The following is a 17307-nucleotide window of genomic DNA, read 5'->3' on the forward strand; positions in this document are numbered from 1 at the left end:
GTGAGACGCTAAAGGGCAATGCAGAGTATGACAGCAATAAAGATCTGTTGATGATGGGGAGTCCCATTCATATAACATTCTTGTTTCACCCAAACCATCATCTTTTCAGTCGTTTTAGTGCCTAAACCTATCCAAACTGCAACAGCCATAGCTTTATATATGAATGGCACTTGACATTCTTTCAGTACCGTCATCATAATTAAACCCTATTTTATCCTACACAGGCACTCAAAATATGTTCGGCCTAGTCTTTTTTATATGATTTTTTTAAAAATGTGTCTGCTGATGAAAATGTGCTTGTCAGTTCTTGAAATATCCAGCTTTAATAGTAGTAGTGCCAGTAGTGAAGTACTGGAGAGATATGAGATTGATAACAATCTTCTCATCTCACTTTCACAGAGAACACAAATCATTTGAACTTTCATTATTAATTTTATAAACTTATGACCGGACTTTTTAATCTATAGTCGTTTTATCTCCTGTCGTTCATGTTTAGTTATTTCCCTGTTTGAGTTGCCTCTCCCAAGTTTTGTCCCATTTAACCTTATTTTCTAAAATGTTGCAGGATCTTAATCCGTCTTTGTATGTCAAATAAGATTTATCTTCAGTATAAAAGAAAAGTCTAAGTACGTCTGAGCGGTGGTGAGAGCCTGAGGTGATAAAAGCCACGCAAGGAGGTCTTACAACACATCTGTTGTCTTTTTTGATACCTTACATTATTCTGTCTTTACCGTTCTGTGTCCCAAAAACATGCAGATATGTTGTGATGACTAAAACCGCAGCAGACTAATTAAGCTGCTACATTGTTAGATTCTGGTTCGGCTGTAAATCTACATTCAGTGGATCATTACTGCTTCGGTGTGACCAGAGATAATTACTACACAAGCTAAAGCCTCATAGATACAATCCACGCACTGTGGAGGGAGCATACTGTAGTTGTACACTAATTAAACAGACAAATTGCCTCATGAAAACAATGTTATTTGTCTTTATTTTTTATATGTAGATCACTTTGTGACTTTGTTCTGTGAAAAGTACTATACTAAATAGACTTTACTTACTTAAAACAGTATTTTTGTTCATGTCCATGTGTGCATTTCTTTAGAATTGCATTTCTTGTGGATTTGGAATTTCATTACCAACAGCTCCAAAAGCAGTGGCCACAATATAAAAAAATGTCACAGCACAAGTATCCTCTGTTCAAAATGTTAAGTATCAAAAGTAAAATCACTTGTATTATTATGTATTATTGCCCATCAAGTTGGAATAAAATGTTTTTCACCTCTTCTCATGAAATGATTGTGACAATGTGATTTATTCTTGATAAATAAAGTGTATATCTTCTCAACTTTATTGATCAAACTCTTCCAAACATATCACAGTGAAACTTAAACCACAATGAACCTTTGCAGACTGTGTATTCAGTGTATTTAACTAAACTGGGGGTGTTGAACAATTATTCCAACTTTATGGGCAACAGTGTATAAGAGATTTATATTCAACAAAAGTGACTCCTTAAAAACAATTGCAAACCGTGCACTAATGTTAACACTTGATGAGTCTCAAACATTAAAGGGACATTTTCACTTTTCACGCTCTCCACTTCGTAGAACTGACTTATTTAGCTCAACTGCGAATAGTGTCAGCAACACACACACACTCACAGACACACACCAGCCCCCCCCCCCCCCCCCCCCCCTCCTCCCAGCACCTCTCTCTCTTCTCCAGCTGTTGACATGGGGCAGATCCAGAGCCTCATAAATATCAGACACGCTTTTGTGACTTTCACTGCTTTTCCTTTGTTTTAAGATATATTATGGGAATAAATGACCCAGTCACACAGTACCAGTAATGAAATAGATCAAATACCATGGGACCATAGTGCCCTCTAGTGATCACAGATAGGAGAGGCCTCTGGGAAATCAACCTATATTCAATCTACAGGTTCACCATAGTCACTCCAAATTTGTAAAAATGTAAAATGCTTCAGTCTAGGATGTATTATTTTATCATATCACTAACAGACAGGAAATCCCTGTAATAATATGTAGCCTATTTACATCAGAATGCAAATTTTAAAATGCCATTCAAATATTGTTTTGTGTTTAACCTTGTCTCTAGTTATTTGCATTGAGTATTAATAGATATTAATTGATAGTATAGTTCATAATATTATGATCAATCGAAGCGTTTAGCCTTTTGTTTTACTATTACCATTACTGCAGATTAAATTCTGATACTTAAAGAAGGCCTACTTAGGAAGAATATGTAACTGTTTGAAACGGTTTTGAACTGTGATCGCTCTTTAATAATGTTTTCTTTATGTGTGTTAATGATTTATTAATGGTTTATAATTTGTTAATTTCAACCCATAGTGAATGTTCTGTAATGTTAATCAAACCTCATCTTAATAAGTTTTGGCACTTATGTGGGTGTTCCTCCACACCCAAAACTCCACCTAAACTAAACCTGATTTGCTTGTTATATAAAACTCATTCAGGCGATACCATTCATGATCTGGTTTCCTCAATAACCAAGTAATCAGCATTGATATTATCTCCAGATAATACACACTGTTGCTGTGATGTTAGTGAAGTCCCCTGTTCTATATATTAACTCCTCAGAAGCCATTTTAATTTCAATGTTGTCAATAAAGTTTCCTACAATCTTTTGACATTACAGTGTACGCATGCGCAGTACGTCTGCACTGCAGAGGACTCCCCGAGCTGACAGCACGGTGCAGGAATGTGAGTGCGTCCATATAGGACGGTGACAGACGGGTCACAGGTCGGTGTGTCGGCGGTAAACACTAGAGAACTCGGTGTTCTCTCCTTATATCTTCACAGCTTTGGAAGTAATGGCTGCAGAGCGGAAAGGACTCCGTTTAACCCGCTGAGGACATAACTTGCTCCGGTCGCTTGTCGCTATGGCCTCTTATACCGTCACTTCGGTGGCTCGGAGTATAGACAAGCATCGGAAGTCCTTGTCGCTGCTCTTCTACCGGGCTGTGCGGGACCTGAAGCCGGTGTGGATGCTGGAGGACATGCGGACGATGGAGGCTTTTTACCAGGAGGGGGACGCCAGCCAGAGAATTTACACCCCGTCGGAGGCGCTGCTCTACGCTATCGTTCACGACCACCAGGCGTATGCCGAGTATCTGCTCAGCCGGTACACCGACGAAGCACTAGCGAAGCCCGGGGAACGCTTCTGCTGCTGCCCGTCCTCTGCCCCGCACCTGGCCATGTCCGTCCGCTACGACAGGCGCTACATTCTCGGCCTCATCTTGCAGGAGACCCACCGGGTACCCAGCACGCCCCCCTACGCGGACCGAGCCGGGTGTTTTCACATGGAGGACGGGAGGACCCCTTTACATCTGGCCTGTGAGCTGCTGCGGCCCGAGACGGTCATCATGCTGCTGGGGAACGGTGCGTCCCCGCACGCCCAGGACCACGACGGCTTGACCCCGCTGGATGTGATTCTGGAGAAGCTCAGGGACACCAAGGAGGTGACCGGCGGGGAGAGGAGGCAGTGTCTCGACAACCTGCTCATGTTCATGCCAAAGGTTCACTTTAAAATGAAGGGAGTTTTGAGCAGAGAGCCGGAGCGCTGGGGGCCGGTGCTGGGAGAGGAGATGTACGGGTACCTGACGGGAAGGAGCCCGGCGCCGCTGGTTCTCACTGCCATGCAGACTATCCTGAGGCAGCTGAGCCCTGCCACCTTCCCGGATAGCCTGCACGAGTTGCCCATCCCCTCCTCTCTCAAACCGCCGGGTCTGCCCATGACCCAGCGGGACAGGCAGAGGGTGATACAGCATTAGTGTGACATGAGGGATGGCCCACTGTATGCAAACCGTTACATTTTAGCATGGTGTGTGTGTGTGTGTGTGTGTGTGTGTGTGTGTGTGTGTGTGTGTGTGAGTTTGAAGAGCCTCTATGGTAACACTAAATTACAGGGCTGAACAAATAAACACCACAGTCAGGGATCCAAATGAATGAAGCTTATCAAAAGATGTGTCTTTTATTCCACTGATTGAATTAACAGCTGACAGCTGGAGGTGGACTGGAGGCATTTTGCAGGGCATCCGGCAGTGAGAAGATTAGAGAATAAACAGCCATAATCTTGAACTTTTTGCCCACATTCAAGGCATTAATAACCTGTTTGTTTGTCTAACCTCATTCTAAAGTGTTACTTACTAATACTACTGCTATTGAAGCCACTGTATCATATCAGAGACGTAGACCAGCAGTGATGACAGTCTACACGAACTGTATTATTGTTTGATTTTAATTTATTTGGGCTGTTGTTGTATTTAACAGTAAGAAAGCGATCTCATAGATCACTGGAAAAGAAGTCAGTTGACTTGAAAACTCTTTGGATGACTGATTATTTTTAAAATAAATAAGGATCCAAGATGATGATCTCATTCTGTCTTTCCTGATTCAGTGAATTATTACTACAGTTTCTCCACAGTAAATGAAACCAAACCCGGGACACACTGTTGTGTATAATTGTTTATGCTTGACATCTTGGTCCAGATTTTTCTAGACATTTCAACCCCACCCACAGTCTCACAACCACTGAGGAAGCGAATACAATAGAATCTCCAGAGGGTTTTATTCTAACCCCGTTGTCCATCGTATCCTAATAACTTAATTATAACTTTGGCACACCAGAAATAAAACACATTTCTGTGAGTTATTAGACTGAGTTAATAGTATTAAGTTGAAAAACAGTAGTTCATCTTTTGGGGAATTTCATTGAACTGCTCCATTTAAATCCAAGTAAATGTTCTTTGTAATTTTTAATTATTAGAAACTGTATTCTCCATATGCCGAATATTGAATTGTGCGTATCTGTAAGTATGAGCCCTGGGCAGTTTCTTTCTTGCTCAGCTGATAATTCAGTTTCAATTTCATTTCTACTTCTACTCTGCAATAATCCAGTCCGTTCTCTGCACATGCATCACGATCTGGTTTAACCACCAAACACGCCAGGGACATACCAAGAACAGTTTCTACCCACAGGCCATCACGCCGAGGAACTGGTAAATCAGTCATACGGTGCCAGAATAAATGCAAGGCTACGCCCACAGCCATTTCATGGAAATTGTAGGTTTACAATAATAATGATGATAAATGATGATAAAAAAGAACTCATTTGTTTGTGACTGAAATGTGTCTGTGTCAAACTGTGTAACTAACCTCTCATTCATACTGCTTTTGATCCATTCATCAAAGTAGCCAACTTTTGCTTTAATGACAGTTGTGTTTACTCCATACTAAATATTACTGCACATGTTCCTTCATAGGTTTGACGTCTTACTGAAAATAGAGAAAAACCATTGAATGAGAGGATGTGTAAAAACTTGTGACTGGTACTGTGCCTATACACACACACACACACACACAAGGTGGAGGACAATGTTTGTGTGGGTCAACTGCCCTTGCGGAAATGAGTAGCGAGGGTAAACATGCATGGAGAGTTGAATAGACGACAAGCACGCATCCTGAGGTGAAAATAAGGGAAACCTATCTGCAAATCCTTGGATAACGACCTTGGCGAGCAGAATGAGGTGTGTATAGGACGTTTCTACGGCGCTTGAGGAATGGTGGGGGATGACAAAAATAAAAAGTTGTGAAGCATCGTACAAACATAGCAACAATGAGGTCAGTTTAGGTCAACCTAAATTCCCACAGATTGATGAAGTTCACAATTAGACCCGCTGATTTAACAACCAGCAACTTGTGCCCACGAAGCAGTAACGGGACATTCCAAAGACGGTGTCATGGCAGGTGAAGCAAAGGTGTAAAATTTGGAGTTGGCATATTTTTTTTCAGAAACATCTCCAATCAAGTACACTACAGTGATCTTTCATTTCACAGCGACTACGTACAGTTGTGGTCAAAAGTTTACATACACTTGTAAAGAACATAATGTCATGGCTCTCTTGAGTTTCCAGTTATTTCTACAACTCAGATTTTTCTCCGATAGAGTGATTGGAACAGATACTTCTTTGTCACAAAAAACACTCATGAAGTTTGGTTCTTTTATGACTTTATTATGGGTTAACAGATAAAGTGACCAAATCTGCTGGGTCAAAAATATACATACAGCATTGCTAATATTTGGTTACATGTCCCTTGGCCATTTTCACTTCAATTAGACGCTTTTGGTAGCCATCCACATGCTTCTGGTTGAATCTTTGACCACTCCTCTTGACAGAATTGGTGCAGTTCAGTTAAATTTGTTGGCTTTCTGACATGGACTTGTTTCTTCAGCATTGTCCACATGTTCTCAATAGCCTCCTTGGCTCCAAGTGACTTTCCTGACTTGTTCAAGTCAATGATTCGCTTTTTAAGATCCGTTCTGAGCTCCTTTGACTTTCCCATTGTAGCGTTTGTGGGCGTTTGTATCCAATGAGTCCTATTTAAATGGCCTCAGAGAAGTCACCAGCTGTAGTCACTCATAATCACTCACAAGAAGTTAAGAGGCCATGCTATGAAGCTCATTTCATTGACACAACTTTCTAAGTCGCCAAAATTGCTAATTCATGTTGCTGTATGTATATTTTTGACCCAGCAGATTTGGTCACTTTATCTGTTAACCCATAATAAAGTCAGAAAAGAACCAAACTTCATGAATGCTTTTTGTGACAAAGAAGTATCTGTTCCAATCACTCTATCAGAGAAAAATCAGAGTTGTAGAAATAACTGGAAACTCAAGAGAGCCAAGACATTATGTTCTTTACAAGTGTATGTAAACTTTTGACCACAACTGTACGTGTATCTCACTCAGCAAAGAAAAGGTAACTGGTCACTGAATTATCAATGAGAAGAACTGCCAGCTCCATGTTAAAGTCCTGTTTCTGATTCACACTGAAAATTGCAAACCATCACATTATTTAACTTTAATTCATTACAACAAAGACAGCTCAAGGTCACAGGGCCACCAACTCTCACACACTGACCCTGAAGCTCACTCTCATGCCCCACATCCATTTTCTCGCTCACACATTGAAACGCCACTCTGGAACAGATAATGTGTCAGTCTTGACTGCGCAGCCACAGTCACACTGCGTTATCAGCACACAGACAGACGGCTGCCCTGAGTGTCTGTGACACTCCACGCCACGACAGATTGCCTGTGTGTCAGATGTCAGCGTCACTCCGCTATGAGTAGCTACAACTAAGTTAAATCGAAGCCTCTAGACCCTCGTACAAATCCTGTAACACAAATTGGATTCACTGGATCCTGTACAGCTCATACAGCTCTGTGCAGAAACTGGTCCAGCGTTGGCTAACTGTGCTGGGCCATTCATCTGTTTCTCACATAAAGGAGACAAATAAAGGAGTATTTCACCCTGTTTTATTGATCTTATTGATGTGCTTTCTGTCTGTGTTTGCAATAGTTTAAAAACTCCAGTCCCTCCTGTGATCCTTTCTAACACAGGGTGCGAATGCTGGTTATAACAGTTTATCCTTTTGGCTGCAGCTCCCTGATAAATGATTGAATCCAGAAGCCAGATGAATCCAATCAGTTAGCTTAACTCCAAGTCCGCCTTAAGGACATAAAGTCCTGGATGAGCAGCAATGTTCTGCAGCTAAATTCAGACAGAAGTGAAATTATTCTGCTCGGCCCTAAACACCGTAGAGACACATTTTCTAACAACATAACTGCTCTGGATGGCATTACTCTGGCCTCCAGCTTCACTGTGAGGAATCTGGGAGTCTTATTTGACCAAGATTTGTCCTTTAACTCCCACATTAAACAGATTTCTAGAACTGCCTTATTCCATCTGTGTAATATTGCTAAAATCAGGCCCATCCTGTCTATAGATGATGCAGAAAAATCAGTCCATGCATTTGTCACTTCCAGGTTGGACTATTGTAACTCCTTATTATCAGGCTGCCCCAATAAGTCTGCTCAATTGAATATTGTGTCTGTCTGACAGCTGAATTACCGTTGGCCAGTACTGCAGATGGCAGTGTGGCACACACTAAGGATCAATGTAAATAAAATGCATGTTTTTAACCTTATTATGTGTACTTTAACTTATTTAACCAACTTATATTGTAAAATATTGACTTTAGCACAATTTCTGTATAAATAGATGTACAATGAGAGCAACAAAAAACAGTAGTCAGATTCTTGTATGTGTGCACATACTTGCCCACTTCAGATGTCATCAGTCCATTAAATGGAGCATCATCAGTTGTTGCTACTGCTTCAGATGGGGCCCACTGCAGCAGCCAGTAGGCCAGAGGGTTTATATCATGTAATATTATAAGCGACAGGCGTAATGTTGATAGACCTCCATCATCATGTTAACAATAATAGTCATCCTGTGTTATATCTGTGCTCCTGATGGAAGCTGATCCTGGTCATTTCATAGGCAGATAACTTTCAAATCAGCTTCATCAGCAGTTTACAGCCCGGCCCAGGAAGGTGCCACTTTCCCCTCAACAATACTCTTCATTCCACAACCCCATAGAGGAATTACTTTCCTCATGAAGGAGGAAGGCTTATGACTACCATGCGCAGGATCGGATGAGCAGATGTTGTTTTTGGACACAACAAATGCTGGAAGTCTGGACAGAAGATTGCCAGGGATGGATCAGGCACGCACGGAGATCCTCTCCCTGGTGGATTACAATAGGACAACAGGACAAAAGACATTCACAAGGCCAGGTGAACAGCCCATTTGCCCCCTTTGGCTGAGCTTCTCCTCTGGAGGAAATAGTAATAGTTAATTAAATAATAAGAATAATAAAAATAATTTTAAATAATTGTATTATACTGGACACAAGCACTTTTTTCAAACACTGAAAAAAAGCCACCTTACCAGTGGCCTCATGCCCAGGAGAACACAAATCAAGCAGGCGTCCGGGGGTCCTCCCCCATAAGATTTGATGAGCACTGTTGTATTTCTCTATCTGTAACTCTCCTGTACAAGCACATATAGTGATTGCATGAGTTTTGTGTTGTATTAATCGAATCACATTTGTTTTATTTTGTGGAATTACTCTGCAAAAATGGCAAAAAAAAAAAAGCCTATTGCATTTTTAATGTGAGATGAACTGTTGTGCTGAGCTGCATGTCTATGAAGAAAACTGTGTGAATAGAGAAATATGTGTTAGCAAACATCAAAACCTGTAAAATAATTAGTAAACCATTCTGAATTTTTACTACAATTGACCAGATTTACCCCTCAGTTATCTCATGCACCACTTTTACGGGATATGGCCGAGGCAGATACCAAGCAGAGATAACAGGCCTCTCACGCAGAAGGGAAAATATAAGACTATAAAAGTAATTTGGTCAGAGGGCAAGGCGATTACCAAGAAGGAGGAAGAGGGAAAACAGAAACAACATCATGGCAGAGACATGTAGGGGAGGGTTGTACTATGCAAAATGTCTTGTGTATCACAAAGGCCAAATATCAGATGAGATGCTGTGAGCAGATGGTCAGAAATGTTTTAATAGCCAAAAGATGCTGGAGGGGATTTACATTTGTTTTTTCACAGCTGATATTTTCAGCTCATCTCTTGTTGAAGAACTCTTTGTGCCCAAAACCATGACATAAAGATGTAGAACATGCAGGCTGGTTACTGAGTATCTGTTTAGTTTGCTCTCAACTACATCTCCAGTTCATACACACGTTGGTGTATATAAATAATGACAACGTCATGCACACAACAGGCCTGTTACGCTCCACCCTTGGCCAGCCTTAAGGGGCAAACGACCATCCACAGTTGACCCACAATATCACTCCAACACATTTCCAATCCAAAACTACAAACAGTCAAAAGACAACACCAAACTAGAACAGTGCACTTAAGCACCTCACTGAGGTGCTTAAGTGCATTAATGTACAGTAGTCAGTTTGTAGAAAAATGTTTTGCTGTAAACTGCCAGAGGAGGGCAGCATTGTTCAACATTTATCACTAATGCCCCTCTGGCTCACCATGATCCTCCTTCAAGGTTTCAGTTTCTTTTGAATACATAGAAAATACAATCAATATTTGTAACCTGATACATTAAGTCAAGCAAACTGGGATACAAACTGGTGAACATTAATGCATATTGCTTTCAATATCATTTAGACTTATCACTTTTAGACAGCTGTTGGTACCAGCAGTAAACTGCTTTCTAGGAACATCATCAAGCAGAAAGGCATTCTGTCAAGTTGCACTTCACTTGAACTACTTGCAGAAGCCTCTTCTCCACAGACACTCCATCTAGCACGCGCGCACACACACACACACACACACACACACACACTCAGGCGTTAATGGAATCTCTCTCCTAAGACCTTGGTGAGGCTACCCAACCTCAGAGTGTGACGGTGATGATGGCACGTTCTGGCTTCCCCTTGACGTAGCATGTTTGTTGTACCTCATCAATATCCTCATCAACCTTGCTCTGTTGTGACAGCAATCCTCATTTGCAGATGTTTGAACACCGAGCTAATAGTTGTTGCTTAGATGTTGGGCTTCGAAGAATCCATAGATCCCACACCCTCTGCATGTAGCCCCTCTCACTGTGGTTACTTCTATAGAAGAATTCCAACAGATCCACACTCCCATCCCTTGTCCACCTCTGCCTTGTTCCAGCAGCTAATTTCTCCTCAGGTTCCCCATCACCTGATGCGGACCTTGTTGACCCAGGCGTCACCCGAGCCGGCATGACTCTTGTATCTGCAGTTTCACTCATCCGGAGGTAAGTTAGTAGCACCAAGGACCTTGCCTAACACTCCACAGTGGATACTGATGTTAACCCCATGATGCTAATTACAAAAACTGCACATATAACAATGTGTAAATAGCTTGTTATTTTCCTCAAACACAGACAGTTACATGTTTTGTTACACTGTCACAGTGTCATTTTCAGTTTTGATCTATTGTCATTTCTGAAATCCACAAAATTGGGATAAATGCAGCCGGCTTCCTCCCAGGACTGCATCTTGGATATTTGATGTGTGACACATGGCTCATCTGCATGCACATGCTTGCAGTCAACGGGTAATGTAAATATGAAATGCAACTATACTGACATCAGGCCCAGAGTCATTTTGTGAGTATTTCGGGAGCAGCTTTCCAGAGCTTCCTCGTGGATGTTGAGGCAAATATTGTGTGCATCGAACCACCGACCTTCCGACTGAGGGACGACCCACTCTACCTCTGAGCCACAGCCGCCAGATCATTGCCGATCATGCCTTATCATTCACATATCAGACAACATATCAAGCTGGCTATTATATTATATTATATTATATTATATTATATTATATTATATTATATTATATTATATTATATTATATTATATTATATTATATTATATTATATTATATTATATTATATTATATTATATTATATTATTGTATTATACCAATACATTATATAACTTATTATTATTATGCATTAACTTATTACAACTTAATATTTTTCTAAGATGATCAGATTTTATCAGCGGATCATATGTAAAATCGTAAATAAAAATAAAAATGACTAGCCAATATGTTTGTCAGATAAATGTACTGAAGTTAAATGTACAAGTACTTTCCCTCTGAATTGTAGTGCACCACAGCATATATTATAGATTCTCGAGCAAAGTACCTCAAAAAGTAAAACACTTTAAAACACAACATTGTATTTACTAAAGTTCACTAAACCAACAGACAACACTGTAACCAGATGTCAGATCTCCAGCAGCTTAAGCTCCTTCTGCTCTGTGAGCCAGCAGCTTGCTCGGCTCCTGTTACTGTAATGCACCTGGGCAAGGGTGGAAATGATCACAGACATGCTTTCAGGCTGATAGCTGGGCTCAGGCATGGAACTCTGTGATGCCGTTTTTTAAATACACTTTGGGGTCTCGTCTTGGTATTTCTTTATGAAATTTGGGAGTTTTAACCAAGTTTTCATATGTCATCATTTCCTGTTCAGATACTTTGAGCATTAATTTGGTTGAATTTCAATATTTAATATTAAAATCAGACTAAATACAAACTGAATGAAAACATATCAAAATCACTTTTAGGCCTAAATAATTAAATAAATAAGGATTTAGTATTTCACTACTAGAACCAGAATTTTGATACCGGCAGGGTTGAGATGGCTTTGAAACAAGACCTTTAAGACCTTTAAGTTGGGAACATAACATAATTCAGAAAAACCACAAATAGAAAATCAGACATTCACTACTCAAATTGCAATTTGGCATTTATTTTTCTCCTTCGTGTGTTACCCTGTCCAGGCCACATTTCATTCTTAATAGGTGCCACACCAACAAGTCCTTCAAATACTTTATTTATTTATCTATTTATTCATCTATTTATTTATTTATTTACAGTAAAGTAAATAAATGAAAGTATTTTATGTACACCCAATAAATCTGGTTGTTTATCTCTGAAGTGAACCCAACAGTTGTCCATGTCTGTACAAACAACACAGTCGATAGGGCTAAAAACACCACCTGACAAACTCGGCTCTGATTAACCTGATGAGCTTAAAGTCTTACATGTAAATGCCTGTGTGTGTGTGTTGATGCACTTAACATGACCATCTGTGTGAGCTGAAGGAGAGAGAAGGAAGAAACCCCCCCAATCCATCTTATCCTCTCAGCTCCTTACTATCACACGCCCTGGTTCGAAGTCAGTTCACTCGACAGTTCGCAGGTGTCTATTCTGTGCTGTTTGGCCACAAAATTCTGGGCAGAAACCAAAACATGACTGAAGAAATCAATTAAACTAGAATGTGGACGCTGCCAACGGAAAGCCATTGTTGGAGGATTCTACAAGTCATTGTCTAACCATCTACAGAGACGCTTACCTATGGATTTACACGTTGGCTTTAACTTTTTCTCCTGACTATTTCTTCTTCACTTAAAGAGGATTTTTATGCTTTTCTTGAATCCCATTTGAATGCAAAAATGGGTTGCTCTCCCTCCAAAGGGAAGTTATTGTCAAGGCCAGAAGGCACTGGACCTCTAAATGGTCTGCTAACTGAAGCACAACATGATGGAGGTGATTCTACACCTGTAGATGAGGACTGCAAATGTTTGAAGATTATTCAGAAAGAAAATGAACATCCACTACCCACTGAAGAACATCCTACAAAAGAAACTGCTTGGTCTCATTCAGGTTCCAACACAACAGCTGCTCAACATGCAGAGGACAAACAACCAGAGGTAAATGTGGAGCCCCAAGAAATAGCAGATGACCATGTGCAAACAGTTGAGATTAAAAAGAAGAACAAAGGCAAGAGACGGTCTTCTGCCAAGCAGGGGTCCTCTATTATCCAGGCAAAGGTGGACTTTCCACCACACATGGTGAGGGCTCACCAGGCAGCCTATGCCTTTCTGAACCCAAACATCTCCAAATATGAGACCCTGTTAGGCCTGTTGGACCAGGCCGCCCAGACACAGTTGTCCCTCCAGCCCATGATGTCAGCTTTGGTGTTGCGCTTTGAGGAGATCAACCAGGCTCTAGAGTACATGGCTGAAGAGGGGGAGCTGATGTTGAAGGAACATGGGGACTATATGGCCTTGCCATCTGGGATGATGGGCCCAGCTGTAATGCAAGCTAAACCTGCAGGCAGCTCTCCTGATCTATCTCCAGATCTGTTGCACCAATTGCTCCAGCATTCAACAGAGAGGATGAGGCTCTTGGGGAGCTCGTTCCAGTCACTGGGTGACACCACACTTGAGGAGGCAGTGGAGTATTTCTCTTCCCTTTCTAAACTGCTCATCGAGAAGCTGCAGACCAAACAGGTAGCAGAGCGGAGGTTAGGCGAAGTGCTGGCACGGGTAGAGGGGGCAGCCCTGAGGAAATCTAACCCAGAGGATACAGCCCTGCACAGCGAAGACAGCGGTATTGGGGGAGAAAACGAGAGTCTGACAGGATCTGAGAGGCACCGCCACCATAGAGGGAGTGCTGAATCTGGAAGTTGTGGGTCTGGAATCAACATTCGAGGTGCATTTGATACTCTGCCCAGTAACTTACCCAGCCTGGTAGGCCATAATGAAGATGATGAAGAGGACGAGGAGGATGATGAAGAGTATGCGGATGATGAAAGTGAAAGGCCTGAAAGAAAGAGGTCTAACTCTTCGCCGCCAGATCCCAGTCAACCTCTTCTCTGCATGCGTGCAAATGACATGCAGGATCACCAACCTACAGTCAAACGACCACTGACTGCTATTTCTGCAACCAAACCTGCGCACTCTTCATCTATCAAATATGTAAACATAATAATGGAGTTACAAAAGAGCCAGAGGGACTTGGATCAGCGATTAAAAAAGATGGTTGAAAGCCAAGAAAACAAATTGTTAGCAGGACCTCATTATAACCTATACAGAGGTGGACTAAGACGACATTCATTAAGTGGATCAGCAGGTGCACAAAAAGGTCCCTTCAAAACAAATCAATCACCTTGTTCCTTACCGATGTTAGCACCCCAACCACCCAAGCACCAATCTGTTAGAAGGCTCATAAATACCTTTAGCCAAGGGGTGGATGGACGGCCAGGGCAGGGCCTTGCTAATATTCCACCTCATATCAGGAGGCCCAGGAAAAGTGAAAGGCTTCAGTTATCTGGCACAGTAAGTGGTTATGAGGGGAGTATAGTCATCAATGGAAACAATAACAACAACAGCTGGCCTGACAGCAGGGATGACCTGGATGTAGATAACCTACCACCTCCGCCCCCAGAAGTTCTGATGGACAATTCCTTCCAGAGCTCTGACGGCATACCAAGAAATGAGGAAAGGTCACAAGAATATTCAGTTCGAAGCCTCCCAGTAAAAAAAAATCAAATCACTGGGGTGTCCCAGCGCCTGAAGGCATCTGTGCAGAATGTGGAAGTACTACCAGACCGAGTCACTGTGAAGCCAAGATCGATTAGTATCTTGCCTGCCCACCCTGTCAGGCAAGGTGCTGTTACGGGGGCACAAGATGTCGAATGGCAACCCGAAAATAATCTAAATCCAGAAATAGAGAAGGCTAACTGTCTCTACCAACAGGCGCGTAAGATCATTCACCTGGCCAATGCAGCAGAATCTCTTGACAAGAGGAATATTGCTGAATGCAGTGTCAGAGGACCTTTAGCCCGTCAAGTCACAATGGGCCAGAAATGTGAAAGCAATGACTTTTATGGGAATGAGACGTCCTCTTGCAGCATGCCTGTTATAGCACCGCCTGTCTCTAGAGTCCGTCTACCACAATCATGTCCCACTGTGCGCCACAGATTTCCAAGCCCTCCTGTGACCAGACCTCAAACCTCGAGACCTTCATCTCGACCAGGTTCTCCAAGAATGGTGACACGTGCCACAGATAACCCCACTGAAGAGATCATTCCATCTGTGTCCTTTCACGATGCCCGTTCAGTCTTTTGTCAAAGAGAGTCACAAAACTCTCAGACCTGCATCTCTGAAAGTTCTGTTGTTCCCCGAGGTAGGAAAACCATAAGAGGAATAGACAGTTCTACTCGTCGGACCCAATCAGAACAGAGGCCTACACTGACTTCTCAATCAGAGTTTTTCAAAGATGGCAGCTCAGCTCCTGGTCAGGCCAGGGGGAGTGGGCCTATTGCCACAACCTATAGGTAAGTAATATCACAAAGGCCTCAAGGCAATGTATGTATAAAACATACTATGATGATGATAGTATGATGATAGGACAATAGAGATAATTACAGTCGCATATTATATTAACAAAGTTGAGTGTTGCATTTTATATACTTTTGAGTTTGAGTGATATGTGTATACAGAATGATACTCTACAGTATGTAGATATGTAAATGTGTTAACACTTGAGATTTTGTCACTGTTTTTATCAAACAGCCACAGTCTCTGGTTGTATGTTACCAGCTCACCGCATGCTTCTAGAGAAAGCATTTTGTCTAATCCAGATTGGATTATTGCTCCTATCCCCACCTCCGCCCCTGAGGTTAGGTGAACTCCTCAGCCTGCTACCCTATATAATCCACTCACGCACTAAAACTCCTTTCCCCCTCCTTCCCTCCTTTCTTGCTCTCCTATAGGCCAGGAAGCCCTCTGATGACAGGAGATGACACCCAGTTGGATCCAAGTGCCGCTGTGACAACAGCCTAGAGCCCAGCTATGATTGGCCAATATTTCTAAAGTGGAATACATGGTGGGGAGGAAATGAAGAAAGGGATTATAGATTAGCAGGATTCTGAGGTTTAGCCCCTTTCTCTTTTTTCCTTTGCTGAAGAGGTTTGTTAAAACAGTGGGTTTTAGATACATTTAAAATATTAATTCATGTGTTTTTTAGGGGCCTGAATATTTTTCTCTGATTGACTTCTGAGAACATTGTCATAATTTATCTGTCTGTTTTTAGAAGGGTATACTTAATCTATACAGCACGTTGAATTTATCTACTTTAAATTTGTTGGAAGTTTTAAATAAATGTATACATTTTGTGGTAGCAGCCTGACACCCCCACCACTCCCAGTTTTTGAGAAAAATTGGGGTTTCGGGGGTGCTATTGGCTGCTGTACTAAAATCAAAGAGTATGCCTTTAACTTGTCAGATGTAATTGTCAGATGTACTGTTTTTGTATGTATTCTATTTCATGTTCGGGCAGTTTGTACTAGCTTTCTATCTGTGTTAACCACGTTTCCTACCTTGACTGTGTCCTAATAAAAGTGGAAAATTTCAATTTTATTGAAGTTATGACTATTATCCCTGAACAGTATGTCATATGAAACATGGTTTGTTGTCAATATTAGAGTACTATTTTAGTTTGTACTCCTAAAAAGATGGGGGACTTGCGAGAGACAGATTTTGAAAGCAGCAGAGGCTGAGATATTCTGACTTGGGATCTTAGATAGTGCTCTGCATGACTTTTAAACTGACTTGCATGTCAGTGAATGACTTCTTTGAAGGTACACTGTGTAGGTAAGCAAACGGTTATGTCATGATTTACATGCGCTAATAGTGCTGGACAGACACGGGAGAAATTCGCCTTGAGGGCTTTCGGCTTTGTCTCATAAGCCTTACTGGGTCAGGTGACATAATATAAAGAGCCACAACATCCATGTTGGGAGGAGGCCGGGTGGATGAATGGGTCAACACAGGACTTTCACCCAGTAGACACCAATGTTTGTGTCCTCCGTGAAGCCAAAAGTCAATGTTGAGGTCAGTGCATCAGAGCATCTGCTGACACTGAACAGACATACAGCAGTATGTCATGTCAATTCATGTGACATCATCGTGTGATATCATTATTCTCTTGTTGCTGTGTGTCTGCTGAATGTGTGGAAGACATCTGTTTGTTAGTGCGCTGGCCAT

At 41.7% G+C, this 17307-nt stretch overlaps 1 protein-coding gene across 1 annotated transcript; it reads left to right on the forward strand.

Moving 5' to 3' along the window:
• The first annotated feature begins 2773 nt into the window (after positions 1 to 2773).
• On the forward strand, positions 2774 to 4418 carry LOC139217966 (ankyrin repeat domain-containing protein 9). The gene is made up of 2 exons (XM_070849478.1): positions 2774 to 3897; positions 3928 to 4418. Exon 1 carries the CDS (start codon positions 2927 to 2929, stop codon positions 3815 to 3817), a length of 891 nt encoding a protein of 296 aa, XP_070705579.1. The 5' UTR covers positions 2774 to 2926; the 3' UTR covers positions 3818 to 3897; positions 3928 to 4418.
• The last annotated feature ends 12889 nt before the right edge of the window (positions 4419 to 17307 follow it).

The sequence above is a fragment of the Pempheris klunzingeri genome, chromosome 18 (genome assembly GCF_042242105.1).
Source record: "Pempheris klunzingeri isolate RE-2024b chromosome 18, fPemKlu1.hap1, whole genome shotgun sequence".
In the NCBI taxonomy this organism is placed as follows: domain Eukaryota; kingdom Metazoa; phylum Chordata; class Actinopteri; order Acropomatiformes; family Pempheridae; genus Pempheris; species Pempheris klunzingeri.